Source organism: Acanthaster planci, linkage group LG11 (assembly GCF_054643075.1).
Source record: "Acanthaster planci isolate LZ-2023a linkage group LG11, COTS_SCS, whole genome shotgun sequence".
NCBI classification, from domain to species: Eukaryota; Metazoa; Echinodermata; class Asteroidea; order Valvatida; family Acanthasteridae; genus Acanthaster; species Acanthaster planci.
Window position 1 is genome coordinate 129,445 of NC_141787.1, and position 18,073 is coordinate 147,517.

An 18,073-nucleotide genomic window follows, 5' to 3' on the forward strand; every position below is an offset into this window, starting at 1 on the left:
CAATTATGACGAAACTTCATCATCTGCAGGCTTTTACTTCGATGTATAAAAGCAAGAAAATTATCAATATTACAGCACTTACGGTAATTTGCTGAACTTGAGAAGTAAACTTTTGCCGTGAAGTCGTTAATGCCGACCGGGACGTCTATGTGGCTGAGCTAAAATTAGGCCTTAGTTTGCTAATTCTCACGGAAACAGATTTTCCGTCCTTTTCCAAAGTGGTCAAACAGATCCACATCAAAGCTAAATCTGCTGGCTCAGATTTCTGATGCTAGGGAGTCAAAACTGGTCTTGCATCACACAGTCACTCTCCAAACCTCTGTCTTTCTCAAGCAAGTCACAATGACTTCTGACTCTCTATCTCTCTCTCGCATAAGAAAACTCCAACATGCACCCAAAGATTCTAACTGTGTCCGATTGTAGAATGCGACCTATTCTTCATCGACTGGCGTGATTTGATTCACAATAATAAGATGGGCGTTCTGACAATTATTGGTACCACGGCCTGAACGAAATACCGTTACGTAAGACGGGAAGGTGTTTTCCCACTTCGTGAACGCCTTCTCTGAATGACAGAGTTACGTCTACGCGGGAATAACGAACAAATGATTGGCGAAAACTTTTGGACGATTCCATTACCTTTGGGGTAGATTGATATATACTCAGTATAAAAACAATGAACGGAACACAGTAAAAACATGATCGGAAAAACACAACATTCAATTCATGCACTGGTTGCACTGTAACACATATATTATTCGTTTAAAAATGCATCTGTTCGATTGTATTCAATTTATTTAAAATACCATAACAGATGCATTTCTTTTCTTCTTACAAACCATAGAAATGTATTCATTATTTTTTCCTTGCTTGAAGTAGGCCTTTGCACTCATGGGTATTTTATAATACGGTTCTCCATGCAAATATATTCATATACTTCTAGCAGAATACAATAATAAGGGCTTTAATCTCGAGTACAGACATTATTACTTGGTAGTTGAAACTGGAAATTTAAAAGTTATTGAAACCTTGTCTTCTGAGAGGAAATGAAAGGAAAGATTATAAAGATCTTTTTGTTTGAATTAAGTGCAACTTTTTTTCAACTACATAAAACTTCTTTGTCTCCCGGTTTGTTCCAGCATTGCGGCCGCAAAGTCCTTGACGCACTGGCCTAGGAGGCCTTTTCTTTATCTTTTTTCGGAGCATGTGAATGGTTTGTGTTCACTCTGTTAGTTTGGTAAGACATTAGAGTGCCTGGGATACTTGTGTGCTGGATTATTTTCAGACTGCGCAACCAATGAATTCCCATTAGTAGCTTAAGGGTTATACTGTTTTTTCTTTCGAGTCGCTTTTATTCTAGTACCATGTAGGATTCGAATGACTGTGCTAGGTATATGCAGTGCAAATGTTAGAGCGTTTCCCCAATGACAATTAACGTTTCTGTGTCTGTCCAATTTCTATGAATTTCTTTTCCTTTTCTGCTGAGGTGGGGATTTGATTTTTAGGTAATTTGGCGTCCAACTTGTTCCCGAGATCTTGAATGACATTGTTTTCGTTGAGTTGACTTCTATGGCTTTCGTGAACATTTGCGTTTGAATTTGCCAACATTGTGATTGCTTTTGTGCTTTATTTGTATCCATGTTGCTTTGGCCCTTCTCATTATTTGATCAGTGTGATCAGCGTGCTAGAACGTATAGTTTTGATCGGATTGTAAAGCGGGGTCTCATGAAAATCGTAATACTCTTTCCTTAATATCCAATGTGTATGTGCAAATTTTGCATCCAGTAACTGGCAAACTCGTGAGTTTCTTGACAGAGGCCTTAATTAAGTTACCCCACTATTTACTTTTTAAAAATCTCTAAATTTCGAAAATTTGTGACGAGAATCCCTTAGATACATGTATTTACTTCGTTTTACTCTTGATGTTTTCTACATATAATCCTTTATAATTTATATTGAGGATGGAAAATGCAACAGGACTGTCATTCACTTTCGAGGTTAACGCATTCTAAGAGTGACGTACGTGACAGTTGTTTCACCAGATTAACAGTGGTGTTTGTCTGTACTAAATGTATTCAAAAAAAGTATGCTTATATTTTATTAATCCATATAAGTGCAGCAATATTGAGCAGTTTAATCAAGTAAAATTTCAATCTGTGAGTTTTTAATGATTACAAATTAGGATTAACATGGATGAAGACATATCACAGTCAGGGTTATATGATGCTATGCCTCTGTATGTAACAGGCCATTCCGTACATCTGCCAGAGATCAATTCTAAATTTTACTGTATCTAGGGAATAGAATGTGCGACAGAGGTCAAAAATACACAAATTTAAACCTTATTAAAATGCTTCTCTATCCGCGGGCATCACTTAAAATCAATTTGCCAAGCATAAGCCCAGGGACCACATTTGCAGAGCCAGTCACATAATATGTTTTAATATCTATACTAAGTCTTACCACTGTTGTTGCATGCAACATCTCTATTCTCGTCGTCAATGCTGCGAGTGAGCTGTGCGGCAGGGGAAAGCAGAAGGGTCTAGTCACACACGATACAGAGTGGAGACACGGACACTGTCCATTCTGCGCGGTTACTGCAGCGTGGCCTTACTGGTTAAGCCTCAGACACGCTTGAGTAATTTAATTGGGCAACACAACACCTTCCTTAAAGGGTAACAGAAATAGAAAACATTAAATTCACGTGAAGTGTTTTAAAATAACAATAAATACGTAACCATTTCAGAAACATTGTAAATTCAACGTTTAACTCATTAATTGTGACCCCTAAATGACTAAAAAAAAATTTTGGCCGTTCGCGTTCCCAAGCTGATTAGATGACGTCATCGCCAGAACCCTCAGTTGTGTTTGATGCAAATGTTTTCTATTTCTGTTACCCTTCAATTTGCCAGAACTCTCCGCAACTCTTCTTTGCATGCACACAGTTGACATCGCAGTGCATGCCGTGATTATTGCCGTTCATGGGCATATCCTAGGGGGATTGACGAGGAAAGCATCAGAAAATAATGATGAGCCCAGATTGGTCAACGACAGGGGTGGGGGAGCGTCATTACGCAACCCGAACACCCGAAAAAATCGAAATTTTTTGTCGTGGGGAAAAAAAGAGAGGAAAGAAAAAGCAAAATCAGATTCAAAGAGGGTCAAATCGCCAGTTTCATGAAGTGCCAGCAAATTGGCCGCTTCCTCACTACCCCCCCCCCCCAACAAATCAAAGACCTACGACGCGACAAGATATTTAACGGGTGAATGGAGTTCGGCTGGGGAGAGGCTAGGAAATATTAATGATGCTTTAGCTTACAGATCCTCAGCATTTATGCATAGTAAATTGCTATTGATATTGGGTGTGGTCTACTTTTATTTATAATTTTTATTTTTCAAAAATAAATTCAGACTAATCTAAAACTTGAAAGATCCTTTATGCGGAGGGAATGAAACCTTTCACGGTGTGAATCCGGAGAGTGTTATCTTTTTAGTGTACAATCACACCAATTTCACATTCCTCCCCACTGCATGCATGAGCATGCAGTGGGGAATGAAAGCAGTCTGATTTAGTACCAAGCAGTATCAAGCATGCGAAGGAAAAAATCAAGCAAGAATTACCCATTTAAAAGTTGTCTGCTTGATTTAGACAAAGCTGCAGAAACATTAAATGTTTAGAGGAAACAGCTAAACTCCAGCATGGTTCTGCTGCAGTAACATTTCAACACTTTATTCAGGTTATCATCAAAATAAAAGAATAAACATTAATTACACAATGTGTACGTAAACAACTTATCTACGTAATTCAATGTTTAGCAATTTTAGTTTTGAAGTTAACATGTAACTCAGATTATTATTAGCTACTTAGCATGGTTTCAGAACAAGCACACTGTTGTTTTTGGCCATTTCTTCCTTCGATGTCTACACCTTTCTAGACAACATTTTTACGGTTTTGGAAATTCGGTAGGTTTTCAAGACTGAATATAAATCAATTCTAATACAGGTAAACAAAAATATCTGAAACTTAAATTTTTCTTTTACACTTTCATTAAAACATGTACATGTAAATGTACATTTGCATATAGCTGTGAGGAACAGCGATGACAAAATTAACACTAAATATCTTGAAATTCCAAACAACAAAATTCATTCGACAATTAAATGGTAAAGTTGGGTGCAATCAGATGTGCATAATTTCTTGCGTTTTCTGTGATATGTAAATATTTATTGCAAAATTTGTCAACAATCCCACAATCAGCAAATCAACTTTTCCTTCCAATACACAGTTGTAAAACAAGTTAGGTTGAAGTTTTCATGCAGAATCAAATAAATCAGGCAATCATGAAGATCACATAACAAATTGAAAAGTATAAGAATTTCTAACTTAGGTTCTCTTGATGAGTCAGTATTTACTGACGACGTTCCTGTTGAATTTGGGCAACAATCATGTGGATTTTCTTGGCAGCATTCAATGTGCTCTTCTGCTCACAGACTGGGATGCTGCTTTGTTGTGAAAACCACTCACGATGCCACTCATCTCCAATCCATGGCTTCTCACAAGTGGGGGACTTCTTTGTACTGACAGTGTGTTGGTTGACCGGTTGGATGTCTTTCAGATCCGTAATAGCATCTGCCACTTCAAAGTTCGCATTGAGGGAAGGATTGGCCCAGAATGGATTATTTCCTTGGGAAAAAACAATCCACAAACTTATCTTTTCACTACAAACCTTTTTATCATCTGAAAGGACTAAGAAGAAAATAATGGAAATTACGATTTCTACAATTGTGAAACTTTTCCATTTCCCAGAACATTTTCTGTATTACCAAAATGCAATGCTTTTTCAACATTTGGATATTACAGATTAACCATAATGAATTAATTTATTTAATTTCAGAAAAGCTAATTAATAGTCAAGACCATTATTTAGTGGTCATCTTTTCTCAGACGATGTAACCACATTTTCCCTGCAAAAGATGTTGAAAATATAAAGCATCTAATAAATCAGTCTGTGTCATTTTCAGACATGAAAAGGTTGGGCATTATCCAACAAGTATGGCAACTACAGCTGGAACCCTGTCAGTTAATTAAATCCTTGCAACAATAGAAACAAGTTGCACAAATATACATTCATCTCCAGTGACACAAATAAAGCAGTCAGCTAGAGTCAGTTGTGAGCAAGCATAACATAAACAAATGCAGAAAGATTTCTTTATGTTTTTGACAAGGTGACTGCAATATTTTTCCATGCATGAGTCAAGCCAGTGCTACTGAGCTTTTTGGTACTCACCCCACTGGTTCTTGATTTCTTCATACTGTCTTGGCAAAAACTTCCTGTCTTCTGTCATCCAGAAGTCATCCCTGTTCCATGTTGGATTTGTGGAAGTCTCCTCACAGGGGACACATTCACAGGCAGTAGGAGCCATGACTGTCTTCAGGTAAGTAGCACCATTATCGCAGGTGAACTCTGCCATCTGACGCTGGAAGCTGGTGGGACGGCTGTTGTGTGTAAAATTTGGAATTATTAGTAACTGGTCACTTTACAGCAGGTGTGAAAAAAGGCAAATTACTGGTGCAGGTCTTGGGAAATGAGGGAAGTTCATTTTTTGTAGTGAATATGAGTTAATTTGATCATGTCCATAAGTAACATAAGTTCAAATGATTACTGTATAAATCAAACCATGCCCAAAACATGAGGGTCTTTCAGAATATGTAAGAGTAAATATGAGAATTAGTATAAATAAATGTTGCTCAACACAAATGCACAATTACAGCTCTTTTTTCTCTAAGAGAGAAAGTTGTAATGCTGTAGACTGGCGGTTCACATGTTGCATTGTGTTTATGCTTCCCTTGATTCAACTCCTACCTGCACATAGGCATCAAGATCTTTTTCTTCTCACCAATACGGCCCAAAGAGATCACAACAGGTGATGGGGTTCCTGAGCAAGTGATATCCTTAACAATAGCATTGCAGGTGCCATTCCTCTGAGTCAAGACATTGGTGTAGGTCTCACCCCAACATACATTGGTCTTGTTCTTCCACCAATCATCTAAAAAAAATCAGCCGTGAAACTTCAAAGTCATTCAAGTAAAGTAGAATTACAACTTGACATGTATTTGGGTAAAATTATGTCAATCTATCTGGGCATGTCACAACACAGTGTGGTCAAGTCTTCTAGTCCAGTAATCTCAAGTTACTATGATAATAAAATATCTAGTCACTGTCAATAAGTCTAATAGGAAGTAATTACTCACAAGAAGAGGGTTTAACAAGGGCTTCAAAAGAGCGCAGTAGCATAGGTCCCAGATAAACTTCATAAGTCTGGTTGATAAGAGGAATAGGCTGGAACTTGAAGGAAGAAGGTGAAGGCACAAAGACTTCAGCCATTGGCGAGATATCAAACTGTCTCTGAGCATGAAGAAGAGCCTTTGTCACATTCCAACGCCAACTTCCTATAGAGATACACTTGTCATAATGTAACTTAAGCAGTCATTTACTACGTTCAGTTAAGGCTAATCATTGCTCACTTTAATTAATAAGGTTTATACAATAAATGTACAAATTCGTTTTCGGAAGTAATAAATAACTTGCTTGGTTGTGAGAGAACTAGAGACTTTCTGCCTGGTTCTGACAAAGGAAAGATAAAGATGTTTTTGAAATGGTGGGCAGAGCTAATCAAAGAACGTTTAGTGACTGCTATAATATTGGAATAAACAGCAGTCATAAAATCCAAAATCATCCTTATCAAAGAAAATTTAATATACTGAAAATGTAAAGCAACTAAGCAATACTACGTGAAATCAACCATAAATAGTTTGTTCAGCTACACCACTAATTTACGGTGCAAAGTTTATGCATGGCGCAAATTTATGCCAGCTGCTATCTGCACTTTTTTAATATCATACATGCAAGTACCCCACCTGTCCTGTTATATGCAGTCAGAAGAGCTGAGTGAGGCACAGCACCAAAGCTGCACTCCTTCAGAATTTCTTCATCTATGGTGAAATCAATCACCTCACCAGAGTGACACACCATGACAACCTCACTTGGCAATATTCTGGCCGACCTAAGCATTCTCTGAGCTGTGTGGGCTTCAAGGAAAGAAATATCACCAGCTTGGTTACTCAGACACTCCAGACTTCCCTGGTAGTCAGAGAAGGGTTCCTGCATAGTCTCGGTGCAGTTAGACGCACCAGCTCCGGCACAAGCACTACAAAGTCTGTCTTGATGGAGCTGCAAATAAAGTGGAAAGAAATCATTATTGTCAGCATTGCAAAGGTGAATAATTTACATTTGTGTCTTCTCAGCCTAAAAATTGTAAAGACACTAAAGATACTATACACTGTCCTATCAACTGCAATGAAAATATCCTTGTACCTTCGTTCTTTCAAGGAATTCACTGATATCTGGAGAGTTCCAAATTGGGTTGAAGTAACGGTTGAACTCATGCTCACGTAAAGCTATACTGTCAAACAAGTCAATGTTGATAAAGCGACGACTGTAGACTTGAAGGAAACTCTGAAAATGAAATAACATTTAAGAAAACACAGTGTCATACTCCAGAAGTAAAAGAAAATTTGAGAGTTTTGAGAAGGTAACTTTACAGCCAAAGCTTTAGTCCTATGCAAAGTGATGCTGCAAGACCATTTTCTACGGTAAACTTTAAAGTGGGTGATACAACCAACATTCTAGCAGTTGTATCTCTTGGCACTTACCTTAATAGCAGGGTGAGTGATCCAGCTAAACTTTTCCTCTTGTCTATCAATCATAGAAGGAGATTCATAGATGTATTCCAGAAAATCATTCAGTTGTTCTTTTATGTTGAAATGCTTGGAGGCAAGGTTGTTTAGCAAAGAAGTCAAAGTGGGCTCAGCTGACTGATATCTATCCAAACAAAAATAGCCAAAATAATTTCACTACCCTCAATTCACAACAGTGCGCCTCCAAGAGCTTGCAACGTGTTGGCCAATCACAATCTCTTGACCCATTGCGCATTTGGAAAGAGTTGACAAATTTGGCGCACTGTGATTAGTCAACGTATTGCAAACTCTTGGAGGCACACTATTGTGAATCGACTGTATTCACTGTCAGGGTGATTGTGGTTTCATATGCAAGGTCCTGCCCTTCCACTTGATATTCAGGACTGAATGATAAGTACTGAATAACTGAACACCCCCCCCCCATTCACTAGCTTGCTTATTAGGGGAGAGTTCATCGCCCCATATGTTGGCTGTATTACTGACAGAGGTTTAACTCAACATGTAGACGAATTACATGTAGTTAATATTTTATGAACACAAGTACATATTCAAACATACCTGTCAAATGGCTTTGACTTATGATACTTTGACTTGTCAGTAGACCTCAACCAAGATTGGGAATCCACTGCTTTTAATTTCTTGATCAATCCGTCAATGCCCCACCTAGTCTGAGACCTGACCTGATCTCTTGGAATCACAGTCTCATCATCAAGCCCATGGATTTCATCAGGTAACTGATCAAGGAGTTTAGACAAGTCCTTCAAACCTGACAACAAACACAATGTTTATTATACATGCACCTTACATGTTACATATATAGATTTTCTGCAGTGAAAATACTAGCATGGTTCTTAGACTTACTTGATGGTTCAGTGCTAAGGATTCTGTGAAGAAGTGGAGCTTTCCTTAGACTCACGGAGGACAACAAATCCTTGATCTCATTCTTGGTATTTGTCTTAAAGAAGATGTCAAAGAATCTGCAAACATTTGACCCAAAAAACTTTGATTTAAAGTTTTATCACTTAATGTTTTGTAAAACTTGTCAAACAAGTGTAAATATGCCCTAGTACATATTGAACAAAAATACAAGTAAACATTACGAACTAAATCAACTAAATCAAACCATTTTTCAAATACACCAAAAAGTGCATATAACATGTTTAAAGTAATCTGCTTCTTCCAGTTGTCATAATTTACCATTTAATTCTGGAGTTTTAGAACTCTAGTCTACTCACCTGGGGGACATTCCTTTCCAGTTGTAATAGTTCCAAGTGTTGGGCATGTTCATGTTGAACCATTCATAACCAGTGAAATTATAGAAATGCCAACCTGGGAAGCCCCAGTTGAGTTCATGACCGAGGATGAGGTCCCTATCCCATGTCCAATTTTGGGGGGCAGCACCTTTGGGCAAAAAAGGTTTTTTAATACAGTTTTAATACAAATTCTACAAATTATTTCATGTCATTATTCCACATACAGACCTTATGAGCACAGCAAACTAGCATCACGCACACTACTGATGTGAACATCCCCTCAAACAAATATTAAACCTTAGATCAAATGAATAACTTCCAACTCTAATCTGTATATATGTATTGCAATTCCTTTTGTGTCTCATGAAAACAAACTACACACTTCATTCATGGCTATGTGAATTATTATAGAGATTCTTTAGCTTATTTCAAAGGGAAGATTAATGTGAATAATATGGGTTTACAAAATAAAAATAATTACAAAGAGACAACAAAAGGAAGATGGGGCAACAAGGATGACAACAAGAAGTGGCAACACGTGAAAGTCACACAAACAGGTGATGTTAATAAAACTTAGACTGGAAGGAATTTAACTGTGACAACTGGTTAAGAAGGATTTAAAAACTGCAAAGATTATCAATTTGAGGAAAGTTTGACAGATCATACCAGGCAGGCAAGATTTCTCAAAGAAGCGGCTGATGGATTCAAAGACAGAACCAATACGAGGAATGGTGCCATTGGCCAGAAGCCAGCCAATAGGATGCTTAAATGATGACAGCTGTAAAACAAAATGAAGAGTTCACTTTTGTCAATCATAACATTCTTTACTACTAGCTCAAGTGGTTTTATAGTATGAAATCAGCGTGGTTGATGTCATCCTGTTCATTCACTGGTGACTGAATAATAACGGATATCTACACCAAGAAACAGGCTAGTTATATACTTAGATTTAAGTTCGACCTATTCAAGACTTTGCAGATGTTTTAATTGGCTCTTATTACGAAGCACTAAGCAAAAATAATGAAGGCTTTGACTTTCTTGATGGAATTCAGTCAAGAAGTGACTTGGGTACTTTAAGAAAAACCCCAATCTACAATGAAATAACAACACTAAACTGTAAAGACTCATCCAACTTTGTATCACATACCTTACTGATGCCAGCAAAGCATGGATTCAATCCAGTCATGTTCAGGAATCTGACATTATTGCCATATTTCTCCAACAATTTCTCCTTTGTCATCACAGCAATGGTGTAGGTGTAAGTGGTGTTATCAAACAGAGACTTGCCATCCACTCGCTGCAATGTAAAAGCAAAAGCAATCAACAGAAATACTTATTACCAGGCAAATGTATATGCATATTGACAAAATACATACAGTCAGTGCTCTTAATTTATCTTATTGCTGAGCTTTCAGTAACTGGGTACCTTTGTCAGGGCAAGCATATTCAGTTCTGAATGAATGCAGAAAAATCCACGTTGATTTCACCTGGATGCAGCGTTCCAAGTTAAAAAAAGACATGCTGCTCCAGTTCCATACGCGGTACATACATTGTAGGATGCAGACGCCTATGTCATTGAGAGTTTGCGGTGGTGCACAAAAGTACTGTGCGACAGTGAGACTGGATGTTTGTTAGTGCACACTGTGCAAGCCTTGGTGACGGCTTTGTGGAACACTGTGTAAGCGTTCCGCGAAGCGGTCACCAAGGCGACACTTGGTCTCTCTGATGTACAGTTTACCACAGCGACGACATGTAATGCAATATACTACATTTCTGGTAATGCACGTATGATCCCTGCATACTCTGTAGGTACCGCGGGGGCCAGCAACCAAAAGGCTGTTAACTATATAGGGGCAGGTGTTACATCTGGGGCACAGGCAAGGGGAATAACTGCCTGCTTGTGATGGCGAGACAGAATCTAACTGGAATCGCACAAGCACGTCCCTGGCAGAACGCTCGCACCTCAATGCGCAGATCACGGGGTTCGGTGAAAATGGAAGCTGCAGCTGCATCATCCCGAGTGTATGAAAATGTTTGAGAAGAACATTACATGCCGGGATATTCCAAGGCTGGTATGTGATACCCTGATACTAGTTCAGCATCTGCTCCTCGATGTGTCCAACAAACAGACATGCATAACTTGGTCCCATCTGTGTGCCCATAGCTACACCACTGATCTGAACGTAGTGCTCACCGTTGAATGTGAAATCGTTTAACATGAGCACCAATTCAGCCAGACAGAGCAGAGTAATGGTAGGAGGATCCTGAGTCTGGCGAAGATCTAGACAGTGTTTGAGCGCAGTCAAACCACCCGTGCCGGGAATGGATGTGTTTATCAATTGTTTATCGATTCTTCATAGAATATTCACCAATTTTCCACATGTATATGCATGAATGTTTACATGTACTTCCGATTTCCTTGTTCAAACTGTCACTCTACAATGTGGAGTAAAAAATACAACTGTCATATAAGAACCACAAGCACACCCACGACAGCCTCAAGTGTTAAAATCATGTCAATATAACTAGCGAAGATGTATCAAACTGACAGCACACAAAACACAACAACACAAGTCAGTGAGATATTCCACCATGTACTCACAGGGGCTAATGTATCAAATTCCTGACTCATAAATGGTTGTAGTTTGAATTCTCGTCCAGCAATAAACATCTCGGTAGGGTCAGCAGTTATCAAATCTGCAGTTCCATTCATGACAGCCTGCATGCATTCCATCTTGGTCTTAGCCAAGACACAGCCCCAAGCTACATCATTCGTCTGGAAACAAATGACAAATGTAAGGAAAGGAACAAATATTGTCAAGAAAGGGATCCCGTCATGGACGAAGTTTCTCTGTTGCAAAGTTAAGTATTGACAAAATTCATGCAATTAACGTTCAGTCTAGACAAAACTGTTGTCCAAATCATCCATGCTGAGCACATTTCTACTCAAAATAACACCTGCCAGATAACATTTTAGTTTCTGTCAATTGTGTTCTCAGCTTTGATTCTGTTCTCTTGGAATGTGAAAATATGTCCCCAAAAAACATTTTGCCACACGGTCAATTTTCCACAAATTGAAAGCAACCTGAATTCTGACAAGGGCATCACAGAAAGTTCCAAAACTGTCAGACCCGTTTTGCATATGAATGTCTCCCTAAACATTTTTCCACTTTGTCATGATTCATTGCTGTCTGTAGATATAATTTATAAATTCTTCATAGAATATTCACCAAATATGATTTTATAAAAGTTTACTGATTGACATACAATTTCAACGTGCTCAAACAGCCCTTTGTAGATCTTGCATCCTTCATATAACTCCGGCTTGGTGACACACACTCTGCACACAGTCTTAGGTACCAGCCTTTCCACAGTATCCATCAGCATAAAGAATGGCTCAGCATGTGGCTTGACTGCTTCATCAATGTTCATAAAGACATTGGATTCTTGCTTGAAGAGTATATCAGAACAGTGACCAGTTGGGCAGTTGTACTCATCAGAGTCAAACAGCTTGAAAGTGCCAACTGCTTTACCACTGTAGACCTGTATTTTAACATGTAAAAGTAATGCCATCAGGTCTAAATTCGATCAAACTCAGAAAGACACACATTGCGACCACAGGGATGCCAGTTGGTTTTCGGCCAGGATAGGGAAAATTTTTTAGTGGAAAACACGCACACACACCCTGATCAAATGTGGCTGCATATTTCAAATAATGGACACAGACATATCAATTAGTATCCTGATAAACCAGGATGTATAGCTAGTTCCATTAGGCCTTGCATCAACATAACAGTGGGGCTATCAGCCAGACAAAAAAACAAGCAAACCAACCTGAACGGCCCGTGCCAAGAGGTTCTGTATTACAGCTTTGAGATCAGTCTTTCGTGGGCTGATGTAAACAGTTGGCTGCGGTACCTTGCTAACATGGCAATCCTTGGTTTCCCATTCAGTCAAAGGCTGGCTACCAGACTTACAGATCAGCTTGAATTGAGTTACAGCTGGTGGAAATCCAGCCAAAATAGACAAAAAATTGAAAGTAAATGGCTAAAAAAAAATAAAATAGTGTATGACAACCTTGCTTATCTTGCAATGATTTACCTGTTGATTCTAGCAACAAACTCTGAACTTTCTTGTGATCAATGAAGGTCACTTCGCCAACATCCTCCTTCAAACAGTGAACGGCACCATCAAGACCCTCATAGCGCAGGGAAGCCTCGCCTTCACATCTTGCCAAAAGGGACACAGGATATGTCCCATTCTTATCAAAAGTCTTGCTCAGAATACCTGTTTTTGTAAAAAAAAATCTACTCAAACAATTGTCAAACCTTTGTTTATTCTCAAATATCTTTAAAAGTACAGCTTACTGCTGATCTTGAACAGGGTCGAAATACATCTGTAAGCCTGATCAAGAAATATCACTACAAGATCAATGTGAGAAACATCTCACACCTATGTACTAGCAAACTGAATAAAACCTACCTGGCACACAACTCTCACTGAAGAACTCCCCAGCACTCTGAACAAAGTCTCCCTTTTGGGGAATAACTCCCTCCTGGATAAGACTCCCGATTGGGGTCTTGAAGCCAGAAGTACTGTTGGCACTAGTGATGCAAACTTGACGATTCTCAAGTTGAGCCCAAGTGTCAATGTTGGTTGTGATTTTAGCCACAGCAAGAGTTATGTTCTGCCACTCACTTGGAGGAGTTTGCTGTAAAAGATAGATTAATGACAATGCATCAATGACACCCCTCCACACTTGTAAATGTTGCAATGACAATTAGCATGGACTAAAACAAGTAAATCAACACCTTTATAAAATAAACTGTCTCATACTGTACAGGACATGCCAAAAGGGCAACGATAGTTTGATTCAATTTCAACATTGAAACAAAAATAAATGATTGTACCTTTGTCTGTGTACTTTCATAGGCCGCAGGAAGGAGATTGTATTTCGTCTTAGCAGTGTAGATATCTTCATTACGAGTTATCATCATATCAACAAAACCCTGTTCAACCCTAAATTACAAAAATGTACAATACTTAAATCTGTCATATAAATGATTAACGAATATTTGACTGAGCTATGAGTTGGCATTAACACTGTAATAAACGACCTAATTAACAAACCGATTGATCAATCACATGGAGCAATAATAGCTATTTTACTCAACCTTCCTATATCTTGCCACTGCAAAGTTTTTAGAAGCATTAGAGATTGTTTATGTGAACTTACCAATCCATACAATGTTCAGGTGATGTTGCTAAAGCACAGGCCCATTCTCTTCTTGGCTTCAGATTGTAAGTGAATGTGCTAGCCATGCGCACACATTTCTTCCACTCACAGGGGTTGGAAGTGCACACACTATGCAAGAACATATAAACTGGATTAAAAAGCCTTATTACTTAAAATGAATGTTTCCAACACAAACTAAAGAAATAAATTCCAAGTGACTAAATATGCTTTTGAGTGTCTTTGGACAGATTTTAGAAAAAAAGGAATCAATTTACAAATTTTGTTCAACAGAATTTCCTTTGTTGCATTAAGATGCCAAAACATTGAAGTGAAATATCAAATTAAGAGCTTAACATGCTTTTTCACTGCAGATACAGTGGCAAAAGTGGTTAACAAAAAGGATAGTACTTGGAATGTGACAATATCTTCAGCAGTTTTAAAGTATAAAAAATTTACAAAGCTCTGCATGAACTACTCAATAGTCAAATCAAAGAGAATTAATTTAAATCAAACAAAGATGGTTTAGGCAAACTGACCTCAGAGCATCTGTAGTATTGGTGAGTTCCTTGAAGAACCTTGGAGGTTCAGGAAATCGTTGAAGCTTCTGGACCATCTGACGTTTTTTCTCCACCCAATCCTGCCACTGAGACTCAATCTGCTCTGACACCAAGGACAGTGCATGTGGTGGCTGGTCTGCTTCTGCAAGGGTAGCAAATTTGAATCAAATCACAGATTATCAGATATAATTTTGCTTCCAATGATAATATTTCAGACTGACAGCCATCAGAGACAACAATCCATGCAATAATGTAATAAAAAGATGGACTACTGTAGATGTATGTTTACTTTACGGCCAAGTTCATTTTAATTTAAACTTTCACCAAAACATTCCAAACAATGATTTACGGATCGAAGATCAGAGTGAACAGTATGGTCAGGAGTTGCAAGATCTGCAAGCCTACATGTACAAAGCTTAGTTCACAAGCAATTCTTTGCAACCAAACTTACCAGGGGTAACAGCTTCCTGACACATGGCCCCACCACAAGGTGTCTGGCAACATTTCTTGATCCCATCACAATGACTGTCAGTCTGGCAGTCTGTCACACAAACCCCTGAAGTACCACGGTCAGCTGGAATGACTGGGCACTGACCAGGTTTGATGTCCTGTCCAGTCACTTCATCAAATACATCTTCACACAGAGGTACATGTACACAATGTATATGTAAAGGTCACATCAATTTAGTGAGTCAAGACAATAGAGATGAGTTCAATTAAACAGCCTTGGAAGACATAAATAACTTTCATTATAGGCAACAACAGGTGCCATATCCAGCCCACAGTAACATCTTCCAGAGCTACAAGGTTTGCCTCACTCTCAGGAGGATGGAGGACTGCAAATTCTAAGATGATCATGTAGGCGCTAAAGCATTGTTTGCTGATCTCAATCTCGATTCAGGTCAGTTTGCTGAAATGTTGAAATGACGGGAAGCGTTCCATATACAGATACCAGTAATTCTTCCCTACAGTGACTTAATACCATCTGAAAACAAAACCATGTCTAGAAAATTTCAATTTAGGAGAGAAAACACCAAGTCATTTACTTAGAAAACACTTAAGAATTTTTCCGACCAGTCTCATGGGGTTAATCCACAGGGTGTCAAGTGGTGTCCCTATATGGAACTCTTTCTGAAGCAAATATCAGCTCCCAGACTGGGGCCAGTAAAAATACGGAGGTAGTCCAGTACTAGGCCGCGTCCGAATTACTTGGCTATGGCTTAAAATTACACAACTCTACGAGAACTGGCCTCAAGTCACTACCATAGACTAGTGCGTAATTTCAGGCAACAGCCAAGTAATTCGGACACAGCCCTACTCCTACACTGACCCTAGTCTGGGGCTAGCTCATCCCATGCCTGCCAGTGACGCTAATCCATTCTCAGAATCAGTGGGAAGAGGCATAGGGCCTAACGTCTTTGTACCAAGGAGCTGTGGCCTTACGTGCGTTACGCCTTTACTTCGAAAATGCAGTTAACTTTCCATTGACTTTGTACACAGCAAAAAGAGTGGAGTAAGGATGCTGCAGTCTTTCCGTTGATAAAACTCAAAACATGAAGAAATTGGGGTATTAGAAGAGTGATGAAGGATACCGTGCGTCTAGGTGACGTGTAGGCCTATGCACAGATCCCGCAACATATTGCATCTTGCGTACATGTGTAACGCTAACCTCACACACGGCGCACCCACTGATCTCTGCTATACTGTCAGTAAAGTAGAGATCGATCACCGCTCGCGTACGCGGTGAGGGCACCGCTCAGAGGTGGCAGCGCCCCCATGAGACTTTATAAGATAACTCACTTTATAAAATGAAACTCAAACCTCAAATTTGAATTCATGGTATTTTTTTTTACCTTAGAACAAAAAAACTTCCCCATGAATCTTAAAGGATACTGTAGAAATATTGGGCCTTAAATAACTCCCACAACTCCGATCAGATGACTTCGGCTGCCAGAAGATCAACTTAAGATGCTCAGTTCATGTCAAACTGATTCTAAACCACTGGGGGGTTGCTCACAATACAGGGTGACAAACATTTCCTACCCAAACTGGTCATGTTTGATCGCATGACTTCGCACTGCAATCAAAACTGTTTCTATTCTGACTATTATGTTAAAAACATTTATTTATAATTTTTTGCCATGATGATGGATTTTCTGGTAAAGGAGACAAATTGCCATTGGACGAAATAAACTTGAATTAGCATCAATTTTTCTGTTATTTCTCTTATGCAAGAAGCTCAAAATTGATGGGAAATTAAATTTAAAAAAAATACTAAAGTCTGAAAGAGGTGACGTTATTGACAGAACAACTGTTTCACTGCATCTGTGTGAACCCGACATCTAACGCGATTAAAGTTCAAACTCATTTCTCCGTGAAAAAAAATCATCTGAAGCCAGAAATCTGGCCAAAAAGTTGGTTTTGTGTGTTGTCCTTTCTGAAATAACACCACTTCAACGAGTGTCAGTTTAACAGGAATATATTTCATTTGGCTTTAATTGTCAAATTATTTTTTCAATCAGCTGAAAACTTTGATCCCCTGACATAACGTCCTGTCTTGCCCTTAAAATGATGCGGAAAAGAAATTCGACACTCACCTGTAAATGGAAAGGCTGAAACGAGTCCAATGACTCCAAAAAGAAGAAAGAAGTTCATCTTGATCCAATGACTACCAAACTTCTCTGTAAACTACCCTATCCCTCCCAAGCCCCATCTACATAGGCCTATATACCCAAACCAGGGCATGCCGGCGTGAACGTCATTCTCTACTTGCCGTTTGATTGGATGGAAGTTTAGCTCAAAACGTCACTGCATAGTTGCCAGCCCAACGGTTGCTCAGAAGTAGAGGAATCGTTTCCTCTTATCAGCTGCCCTTCGGGTCAAGAAGAGAAAATTATTGGGGTGATAAAAATACATTTGCATACAATGGTTTTTGGCCAGGATTATAGTTTTCGAACAACCGATAGGCTTAATTATTTCTCTAAAACGTTGTTATGGGATCTCTTTTATCTAGCAATGCCGAGAAGCCCTAAACATAACTGAAGTATGGTGAACCTTTACCGAGAAAGAGGAAAGACTGAGAAGAAAAGTAAACACCGGAAAAAAGTTGACACGCTCGTGGAATGCAGAACATTTCAACAAGCAGAGCAGGGCACTGCGTTCAGCAAACCTGATAACGGTGGAAGAGGAGTTATCCGCCCTTAGCTGAAGTGCACCCCCACCACCGGCGAGAGAAATACAGATGGTACTAAGTTTTCCAACCGGGTTC

General features: G+C 39.0%; 1 protein-coding gene across 1 annotated transcript; it reads right to left on the reverse strand.

The window, feature by feature from the left end:
* Positions 1-3,699: 3,699 nt before the first annotated feature.
* On the reverse strand, positions 3,700-17,552 carry LOC110988510 (major yolk protein-like). The gene is made up of 22 exons (XM_022252087.2): positions 17,403-17,552; positions 15,257-15,439; positions 14,785-14,947; positions 14,249-14,377; positions 13,923-14,031; positions 13,495-13,723; positions 13,114-13,299; positions 12,847-13,013; positions 12,280-12,555; positions 11,615-11,788; positions 10,160-10,309; positions 9,679-9,790; positions 8,995-9,160; positions 8,621-8,736; positions 8,318-8,525; positions 7,715-7,883; positions 7,377-7,517; positions 6,920-7,232; positions 6,254-6,451; positions 5,865-6,048; positions 5,289-5,497; positions 3,700-4,684 (listed from the first exon to the last, which is right to left on the reverse strand). The coding sequence occupies exons 1-22, from the start codon at positions 17,458-17,460 to the stop codon at positions 4,410-4,412; spliced, it is 3,915 nt and encodes a 1,304-aa protein (XP_022107779.2). The 5' UTR covers positions 17,461-17,552; the 3' UTR covers positions 3,700-4,409.
* Between the last annotated feature and the right edge of the window lie 521 nt (positions 17,553-18,073).

What these genes read in the sequence shown, in the direction of transcription:
- LOC110988510 (XM_022252087.2), bottom strand. Translation starts at nt 17,460, where the DNA reads ATGAACTTCTTTCTTCTTTTTGGAGTCATTGGACTCGTTTCAGCCTTT. An exon ending in CAGTGAGAGTTGTGTGCCAG is followed by an intron (nt 13,300 to 13,494) that starts GTAGGTTTTATT and finishes TTACAAAAACAG; the next exon opens with GTATTCTGAGCAAGACTTTT. An exon ending in CCTTGTTAAACCCTCTTCTT is followed by an intron (nt 6,049 to 6,253) that starts GTGAGTAATTAC and finishes GATTTTTTTTAG; the next exon opens with ATGATTGGTGGAAGAACAAG.